Here is a 10,692-nt window from a genome sequence, read left to right as displayed (position 1 = left end):
TGAGAAGTGTTAAAATGTCTATAAAAGAAACAAACAAACAAAAAAAACAAGCTAAAGCAGCATTTATACTCTCAGATGAAACCAACAAAAAGTCCTCCTAAGCATCAGGCTGCAGATTTAAAGCATCAATTTAACCGTATCGATCCTCGATTTCCCACCGCACCTGAAAGCAGCACGAAGCGCCCCATCGTGGATAGCAGGTACCTCCACCTGGTGGCCACTGCGTTAACTACAGCCAGGCGGAGCAACCTATCCTTCATTATCGACCAGTCCAGAGAGAAGGAGGACGGAGAGGCGAGCAGTGAAGGCGAACAGATGTGAGCCGGACTACGGGAGGAGAACAAGCTGTAGTAAGGGACGGAGAACCTCTGATTCTGCGAACATGTGGCAACCCGCGTCGGAGCGACTGCAGGTAAGGATGTGAGGGGGTTATGGTCGGTGGGGTGGCAGAAATAAACGGTTCGCAGCAGCTACCGAGACCCGCCGTGCTGGTGCCGTGTGCGTGTGTGTCTGCAGCCCAGGCAGAAACGCTCCGTTACAGATGTTCCCTGTGCGCCGTGACGCTTCACCGGGGAGCCAGCAGACTTCAGAAAATGACAGAGACGAGCGTTAAAGCGAGCGTTTTTTCTGCTCCTGTCTCTGTGTGGTTACCTTTTGCTGCTACGTTTCACGTTACGCAAGCCAGTGGGGTGGCTGGGAAGAGGGGGGGGGAGCAGCGCGCAACAATTTGTGTCTCCACTGCATTCCTGTGCAAACCCACCGCTGGAGAGCCTTTTTTTTACCCCCTCCGTATAAAGTCACAGACACGCACTTTGCAGCTGTGTTTGAAATATCCACATGTTGGCCCAGAGGCCATCCGAAATCCACCTTCACTGAGCGCAGGCCTCCTCATCCTCCTGCTGTTGTCACTTTTTGCCCCTCATGCTGCCACATCAGGATGCTTACCCTCTGTCTGAAAAGCATCCCGTGATCTGTTAGGGTGTAAAAAAAAAAGAAAAAGCGACGTGGTTAATGACACGTAGTGTGATATCCACGGGTAAGCCGTGCACCGACCCTGGTTTCACGTCTCCTGCAGACGTAATGTTCTCCAGATGTGGGCCTGTGGACTGCCTGCCAAGTGAACTTGCACAATCCCCTCTCCTGCCCAGGCGTCAAGAAGATGGAATCACGAATTATTAAAACCGAGAGTTCCGGTGTTTGTAGGGAGTCAGATGTGGGCGCTGTAAATTATCCCCTTAACACACATCTGCCCTCTAGGTGGTCCAACCAGGCTGCAGCAGGACGCGGTTTATAAACTGCTATTGATCCGGGCTCGCTCAGCACACTGCGCTGTGGCTTTCGGATAAACTCAGATGTGGTCATGCTCAACAAGTGTCGTAAAGTCAATCTCATACTTTCCATGGCTGGTTGCTCCAGTACGTTTTGGTAGTGTTGCAGCAAGTGAATCATCATTCAGGGTCCTGCCAAACGCACTGAAAAGAGGGAAAAAAACAAAAAAACGGCCACATCAACAGCCCGGATTACAACCAGCAGGTTGTAATCCTGTTAGGTCAAGTTATTTTGTTCATTAATTTCTCAAACTGCTGGCCTACTCCTGGTTTATAGAGTGGGCCCCTCCTCAGTTTGGAGTCATGGGACAGACACCCTCGTTACTTTTAACTTTAGGCTTAAAGCTCTCCTTTTTGACCATGAATCCTCCCGTAGTTATGCATTTCTTCTTCTCTTGTCTCTTTTCAGTCCATGTTTGTTTATACACCACTCTGCATTTAATCATTAGCGATCATTAAACTCTAGTTCGCTCTCCTGTAGTGTGTCTTTTGTCCAGTCTTCCTCTCTCTGCTCACTCCTCTTTCCCCTCACCCCCAGCAGATGGCCACTCCTCCCTGAGCCTGGTTCTGCTGGAGGTTTCTTCCTGTTAAAAGGGAGTTCTTTTCTCCCACTGTCTCCAAGTGCTTGCTCATAGGGGTGGGGGGGATTGGATGAAGCTCACAAGAACCCCAGTCATTTTATGAGATGTTGTATAGGGGGAAATAAAAAGAAGGGCGCTTCAATTTGCAGTGTATTGTTGTTGTGTTGGGAAGTGTGTTTTATCGGTTATATTATATCAGGTAAAATATACCCGATGTTAGTGATAGCGTTATAAAGTGTTCTAGGGCTAACACTGTCGGGCTGTTACATCACAATTTAAAGCGTGTTTAGGTGACTTTTGGTGTGAGTTGATGCTAGATAAATAAAACTGACTGAAAAAAACTGAATCATTTCATCGCAGAAGTGGAAACATTCCTCAAAGTGTTGCTTGAGTTACATTCACATGCGTTGACGTGCGCCTCTCTTTTGTGGAGTTTGCCCGCATGAAAAGACAAACAAAAAGATCAAGATGTAGTGAATCCACATTGTCATCTTTTAACAGAACTGTTTGGATTGTGACAACTGGAAAACTTTTAGAGCTCTCCACGTCTACTATATGGTCAAAAGTACTGTTTCACCAACAGGTTACACCTACAGAAACTGCTTGGCCATTGAAACCCATGCCATGAAGCTCCCACTGCACAGTTTTTGAGCTGATGTTACTGAGCCAGGCCCCCAGGGTTATGTAGTTCCTATGTAGGAACTGTAATTACAAATGGGAAATGGAAAATCAGATAAATCCAACTTGGAGCCTCTTAATGTGAAAGTGGCTGTGCTGTAGGCAAGTACAGAGGCCTCATGCCAGCTAACTGAGCCTTGTTTTCTGGGAAATGTAGAATCCAGGGATGTAATACTGAACTGCTTCAGGGAACAGGTGTAATTAAGGAAATCTTAACTTTGATAACCTGGGCTTAGTCCACATCAGCTTACCACCTGGAAACCAGCTGTGGCTGGATGCTGATAAAAGAGTAAGGCATGTCTGAAAACTATCAAACACTCCACGTTTCAGTTGACGACTTTATGAGGAGAATGTTGAGCACAGCAGCCAGGCTGTTCTCTCCTTATGCTAAATAGCAGAAACCTTGCTGTGTATATTAATTAAAAAAAAGAGTATAAAAAAATAATGAATGACCCATACACCAAAAAGTGGTTATTGAACGATAGCAAATACCCACCCATTGCCTGCTTTGTTACCATAGCAACACCATCCTGTAGGCTGGTATCCTTCACCGCTTTGAGTCGGGCATGGTGGGGTTTGTAGAGTTTAACGTCTCTCTTAGCTGATTTTCCGTTGCTTATTATGTCCTGTTTTGTTGTTTTTGTTATTCACATCTGTCCATATTATTCGCACTTGTGCCGTCCTCTGTTGCCATAGCAACGTCTGATGTCTTGCTGCATTTTTTTTTTCGTCTTGCGCCCAGTCGAGAAGAGGAAAAGGGAGAAAAAGAGATGCGTTTATGCGTGAGGTTGAAGAGACACGGGGTCGTGTTGCCACGCTGTGTGCTGATGCTGCATCATGCCTCCCTGTTTTTCTCTCCGTTTGCCCTTTCTACCCCTCGCTGACCACATCCTTCGGTCATTTTCGATGGGCCCTTCCTCCCCAGCCAGAGGCCATGTTGGTTCACCGACAGATTGCACAATATGCAGTGGGCTGGGAACAGCTATGCGTGTGGATGTACGCTCACATGCAGCTTAGGAGGCAGGTTACAAGCTTGTACACATGCACAGCAGCATGCTTCCTTTGTGAAAATCCCTAAGCCTTCCAGACACAATGTTTTCCGCTGTCAGCAGCTCTTTCTTTAGCCACGGTTTCAACTTTTGACGCTTTCAAACTTCAGCGTGTGCGACTCTGACAAACAGGGCTGAGCAGATGCAAAGATGTTGACCTGACAGTGCAGCAGACTGAGGTCAAAACGAGTCAGAGTCATCCTCTGCATGTCTGTCTCTTTGTCTGGGGTTGCTTTGTAGCCACAGTTAAGTTATAGTTGGTGGCACAAGGAGACTGCCCAAAAATTCCCCATAATCCCCGAAACTATTTTGTTATCCAGCAGACATTTCCTCAGTGTGCACATTTCGCCTATTTGTGATTTTTTTGGTTTAAAGATTTTAAATCCAATAGAGTTGACTACTTTGTACTGGTCAAAGTGCATTTGTGTGTTTAATGTTTCTTTACTTTTACTTATATTTTTGTCTGTTTCAATGTTAACAGACTAGATCAGTAGTTCCCAACGTTTTTCAGTTGGTGTGCCTGTTTTTAGACCTCTCACGTGAACATCTTAATCAGGACAAAATAAGGTTGAAATATATTAATTTGAAGTTGTTTTAATGGAATCTGGGCTGTTTTTAAGAGTAATTTACTTTTAGCTTAGCAGTTGTTAGCCATGTTTGGCTAACTGTTTAAAACAACCATAAATGCTAGCTTACCATTTCATTCACCTGCTATTTTTTGCTGTTGCTCCCGTTAACAAACGTCATTAGCTTTATTAGCCACGTTTAGCTGTTTATTGAGGTTTTACACATACAGGATCACTTTAACCACCTGACATTAACCTGTCTACCGTTTTAGATATGTGACCGTCATGGTGACAGTGTAGGGCCCAATCAACCTAGTCACACAGGCCTAGAGACCAGTCTGTGACTGGTTGTGACTGGTTGCTGGAGGTGGATGGCAGAACCAGGGAAAATTATTGCTAAAGCGCCCAGTTACACAGGCATACAGACCTGACATCATGTGAGAAGCCTCATAGAGATTAGCTAAATTTTACCTAGCCATTTTCCCTATTAATCAATACTGTAAGCTAGCTAGCCATACTGTTAGCTTATAGGTTTCACCTTTTAATTAATTAAAAAAATTTTTTTACGTGTCCACGTAAGTTTATGAATGCAATAGCTCAAGAATGAGGTGACGTAGGAGCTTCAAATTAATACCACAGGTGTATCTGCTAAAAATCTACTTTAGTATCAGAGTAAGTTTTCTGGAAATCTTGTGAATACGAGAACTCGAGAGCAAGGCGACAAAGGATTTTGAAATTTATACCATAGGTGTCTCTGCTAGGAGGCTGAGGGGTAGCTCTGGTGGTCTGCAGTATTTTCTGTGTAAAGTTCTGTGTATGTTCTCCCTGAGCCTGTGTGGGTTCTCTCTGTGTAATTTGGCTTCGTCCCACAGTCCAAAGACAGACATATTAACGGTAATTTATACTTTGGCAATGAATTTAGGTAGAGCCTAAGTTGTAGTTTATACAAGTGGCCATTGCGGGAATTTATGCCTGTGCGGGCTGTGTCGATGGCGGTGTGTAGCTACATTTCCAGGGGGTGCATGGCAGGTTACGGTGGAGGGAGTCAGAAGGCTATGCTGTTACAGTGTGCCTGTGTTGTGGATTTATCACAGTGGAATAAAACCTCTGTTGGGGTGTTCTGGTGATTCTCACTTGGCTGTGGGTGTGAATGTGAGCTATTGCTTTTCTCTCCCCGGCTCCCTCTCTACCCCCTGGCTACTGTAGAAGTGCTCCCCTGCCAAGTTGTCATTTCTGGCCTTTCTTTTACTTTTTATGTCTTGTTTCACCTGGAAGTAGATCTCCATAGGATTATGCCTTAAAATTATGTTAAACCCAGACAATAAATATGTATTTTATATAAAATCCACAGCGATAGAGGTGAAAATTTTTTGGATGAATTTCTTGATGTCCTTAAACTCGTCAAGTAAGCAAGTATTTTTGAAAAAATCTCATTGTTAATGATCTGCTAAATTACTGCTACATGTATCTGTTGCTATGTTTTAGAATTTGATTAAAAAAATAATGAGAAAGTGAACTGATGATAATCAAGTGCAACCCTACGTATTGCTTTAAATAAATAAAAAAAAGCATTGGGTCAGCAGTGTCTGAGTCTGCCTATTAGTTTTAGCTTGCATGAACCAAAGATGTAGTGTATACATGTAATATACAGCTCTCTAACGGCTATTGTGACTTATCAAAAGGCAGTTAGTGCCCGTGATGGTTGACCTGTAGCCGAACAACGCACCATGCGGATATAATCGGCCGTATTCTTGGCAGCGAGGAGTGTTTTTCATCATTAGCACGTCCCGTTTATGTCCTCTGGCTCTGCGTAGACTCTTTAAGACGTCGCAGTGGGTTCGCTGTTTATGTCAAACAGTCGTTGATGTTTTTACTGCCAGCCAGAGAGTCTCCTTCAGGCCTTGAGGTTAGAGTGCTATAATGCCCACTTCCTCCTACAGAAGTAACAGACCAATCACAACCTTCTGATCATTGACTTTCTCCCTCCTACACGCCTCGGCGCTCCAATCGCGATTGAGAAAAACAGGTTTTCGTCCATGTGCAGACCTCCCACAGTCTACTTGAGGTTGAGCTCATTTGGGCAAATTTCCTCTCACAAACTGCCCCAGGATCAGAGGAGGAGGCTGTAAACACACAGAGAGACACTTTTTGAATTCTTACCATGCAGGAACTGGAGAGACGCATCCTACGTTTGGCTTTAGGAAGTAACCGCCACATGCTGGCCTACCTGTAGACCACAGCATCGTCCTTTAATAGGTTTACTGGGAAGGATGTGTTTGTGTGTATAAAAGGTGTCTGAGGGACAAACAAGGGCAGGATGGAGGTGGTTTCCAACTCAAGAGTTGCGTAAGGTATAAGCCGCAAGGTTTAAGTGTTTGTGAAAGTCTTGCTTAATTGGCTGAGACTGTTTTGGGAGCAAATTCATTTAATGTGCAACTTTAGCTCATTTCCAGTCTGCTCACAAGAGAAAGACATTTATATAGTTTTTTGTCTCACACTGACAAAATATTTCTGTATGGAATATAGTTTTTTGGGGGTTTCATGTTACTGTGGTAATTGAAGTTACTGTGTTACTGTTACTGTGTAGGTGAAGGTCTTTCTATGTCTTCCGTGATGAAAAGAAAGAATGAAAGAGAGAGACAAGAAAGTGCCAAGAGCCAAATCAGGGATAGCATAGAGGATAGTTCCTGTTGGAAAAGTTGTAAAGGTGTTGTGAATCTCTGTTTGGATGTTTTCTTTCAAACTTTGTGTCATAAATGATTCAAAGCACCTGTTAGTCTTGAGAACACGCTGTTTTTGCCTCACCTGGCGCCCGGTCACTATACGTAGAGTAGGGCTAGGTACTGAAACCCAGTAAAATTAAGAAATACGATTTATTATTGGTACTTAAGGTCATTTTCCACATTTTATCTGACCAGAGTTGATCATTTTTTGCTATTCCTTATCCAAAATAAAGTTCTCTCTGGGCTTTGTGAAGATGGTGGCGAGAATTAAATGCTCCGAAGTGTGGTTGCACTTTGTTAGAGTCAGTGCTGACAGTGCTCATTGCCACAAATGCAACAAGTCTTTTTTGCTTGTAAAGGTGGAAAAACAAGAAATCTAGCTTGTAGTTTATCTGTCGTTGCTTGATGTATGCTATGCTAGCAGCGCGGAACACACACGAAAACGTTGCCATTTTTTTTCTCAAATATGAATGTTGGTTAATGATTAAAAGTGAGTGTTAGCAAGATGACTGTTACAGGTGAGTGTATTCAGTCTGAGATGGTTTAAATGTCCCATTTCCAGTTTGAGATCACTCATTGCAGTGAAACTGAGGATATGACACAGTAAATGTTGTCAGAAAAGGTCCTTAACATCTGTTCAAGGTGAAGGTTTTAGTTCTTACACACTGGATACATATGGATTTCATTCATATTGGATGATTTAATAAATATTAATGCATTATATTTTATTTTGTATATTTGAGCATTCACCAGACCAGTAAGAAGCATAGCTAACAGCTTAGCTGTTAATGCTAAGTGCCTAGCTAGCATTACCTAGCATGCCTTTCCTTTGTCGTAATTTTTTAAATTTCATAAATTGTGTGCTATAATTTTGAATGTTTGGATTATTAATAGTTACCTCACAGTTACATTAGGACTGTAGGAAAGATGCACAGTTAATACAGGTTCTCCCTTAAAATACTGCGCTGTGCTCCTGGAGGCCACAAACTTAACTTTAGCCTCCTTAAAAAGCAACAGTGATGTTTTTGTCTGTTTACAAGTACAACAGCTACAGTTTGAAAAAATCCCTTACGGTTAGGAATAAATTAAGGTCGACTTAGGCAACAATAACTGGCAGACAAAATACATGTTCGTGCCAGTGTTTCATACTGTGCACTGGTCAAAAATGATGTGACAGCAAGCATGTAAATTATCAAAGTTAAGAAATAAATAAACATCATAAATGGGATTTTCAAAGATTTTGTGGCGAAAAAAAGCTTGTGCCCTGCATATAACATACTTGTAACCTTTTTTTAGGTTATACTAAATACTATCTATTTGTACAACAAGCTTTGTCACCTAGTATACGAGGACCAGACATCAGTGCGACCGCTGCTTATCTTTCCAGTTTCCTACAGTTTGATGGTGCTTTCCTAATTGGTTCATGGCCAGAAGTGTTTCTAATTCTGGATCGTGTCAGGCTTAATGATCACATGCGGAGCTGTGTATTCGCTTTAAAAATAAAAGTTGTGCGACAGAACAGTTTAACAAACAATGATGGCCGCCTCTCTTGTTCTTTATCAGCGCCACACACATGTTGAGCAGCTGGCGCACTGCTGTCTGCGCTCCTTTTTTTCTTCAGGCTCTCCACATGTGTGTCTGTGTTTGTGGATGCCGATGCGTATGACACAGACTGATGTTGTTGACTCATATTATCTTGAGGTCTTGTGTTACAAGACTTCTAACCATACTTAACATAACTAACCAGTCTCGGTTGATTTCTTGGGATGAGCCAGTAGCCATTTGTGTATCTGGGGGGGAGGTGGGTTTTTATCAGTGCTTTTTGGACACGGACATCTGTCTGCAGGGCTTAACATTATTTCCAGCTGTTTTGTAAACTTTTGTCATAATCCCATCCCCATAACCCTGACTTTATGCGTCTCAGTGGGTGTGCCCGAGTGCCTGTTTTCACCCTGTTATGCAGTGACTCACCATGATATTGACCTGAGAGCCTCTTTTCTCTAAGAATGCTCCCTCAGAGAGCCAAAAGTTGAACTTACCATCTGTGATCTGTTAAACTCATCACTGTAGGAGGCTAACTGCACTCCCCAAAACTCCCTGGGACTTAATGTCTTGTGGTTGTGATTGTTCAAGTGATGTCTCGAATTTGCATATTTTAAATGCACATTTCCAAATCATTTAATATTAGAGGCTCTTTAAGAAATTAGCATGTGCACTCGTCTTGATAGCACTTGTGATTTCCAGCAGTAATCAGAGTCGTTGTTGGAGAGCAGTCATTCAGAATTTCTTGGCTGCACTGGGTCAGTTTGACTAAGATCCAGATCTTAATATTCAAGATTAATTTTAGTGTCATTCAAAACTATTCACAGGAGAGGTCCACAGCAGAACAGCGTGATTTTGTAATAGGGGAAAATACTACCAAAACTCACATATTAATAATTATGTAAACAGTCTGTAAATGACCATGAATACATTCTCACAAGACACTTTATTAGGTACACCTTGCTAGTACTGGGTTGGACCTCCTTTTGCCTTCAGAACAATTTCTAGGTGAACTGTACGAATGTTAAATTGTTGTTTTCAGAAAGTCACACGTAACCTAATTTGATGGGATGGATTCTGTTGTTTCGACCATTCGACTATTCCACAATCTGTTTAGATCACTGAAAGAAAGGAGGGCAAGATCCTCAGAGCCAGTCAACTCTAGTACCAGCTAGCACCCACTTTTACCTTCAGTACTGCCTTCATGCTTAGTGCCATTGATTCAAAAAGGCGCTGGAGACATTCCTCAGAGATTTTGGTCCATATTGACATCAGAGCATCACACAGTTGTGCAGTTTTGTTGGCGACACATCCATGATGTGAATCTCCTGCTCACACATCCCAAAGGTGCTCTATTGGATGGAGACCTGGTGAATGTGGAGGCCATCTGAGTACAGTGTGAAATAGTGCTCAGCTGGCACTAAGGGGCCCACAGTGTGCCAAGAAAATATCCCCCACACAGGGCAGGATTCGCCCATGCTTTCATTATGTTTATGCCAAATTCTGACCCTACCATCCGAATGTCACAGCATAAATCGAGACTCATCAGACTAGACAACAGTTTTCCAATCTTCTCAGTTCTCATAGGTGAGCCTATGTGAATTGTAGGCAGTTCACAGTGACTCACCAAGATTGCCACGTCAGTTTCCTGTTCTTACCCGACAGCAGTGGCACCCAGTATGGTCCTCTGCTGCTATAGCTCATCTGCGTCAAAGTTGGATGTGCTGTGTCTTCAGGGATACTTTTCTGCACATCTTTACTGTAGTGAGTTGTTATTAGAGTTACTAATTGCAGGTTTGGCCATTCTGCTCTGACCTCTGGCATCAACGAAGCATTTTCACCCAGAGACCTGCTGCTCTTCCGATGTTTTCGCTTTTCTGGACTATTCTCCGTCAACCCTAAAGATGCTTGTGTGGGGAAATCTCAGTAGATCATCAGCCCGTTTGGTACCAACAACCACGCCACGTTCAAGTCACTTAAATCACCTTTCTTTCACATTCTGATGCTCATTTTGAACTTTAGCAGGTCATCTTGATTATGTCTACAGGCCTAAACACATTGAGTTGCTGCCACATGGAAATTAGATATTAGTTGAACAGGTGTATCTAACAAAGTGGCTGGTGAGTATGTTGCTCACACTCTGATAGTATAAAAACTAACACTCTCTTATTGTGAGTGTAAATGAGCAGATGCATTGCTCGCCATCAACTACTTATTGTAGCTTT

General features: G+C 42.9%; 1 protein-coding gene across 1 annotated transcript in view; it reads left to right on the top strand.

Moving 5' to 3' along the window:
* The first annotated feature begins 255 nt into the window (after nucleotides 1-255).
* pid1 (phosphotyrosine interaction domain containing 1) overlaps nucleotides 256-10,692 on the top strand; it is a 32,438-nt gene continuing 22,001 nt past the window's right edge. Inside the window, exon 1 of the mRNA XM_031752728.2 lies at nucleotides 256-412. Within this exon, the coding sequence (XP_031608588.1) occupies nucleotides 383-412 (30 nt within the window). The 5' untranslated portion in view covers nucleotides 256-382. The remainder of the gene's footprint in view (nucleotides 413-10,692) is intronic.

Source organism: Oreochromis aureus, linkage group 14 (assembly GCF_013358895.1).
Source record: "Oreochromis aureus strain Israel breed Guangdong linkage group 14, ZZ_aureus, whole genome shotgun sequence".
Classification (NCBI taxonomy): Eukaryota; Metazoa; Chordata; class Actinopteri; order Cichliformes; family Cichlidae; genus Oreochromis; species Oreochromis aureus.
Note: the sequence above shows the minus strand (reverse complement) of the source record. Positions and strands in the feature narration are given on the sequence as shown.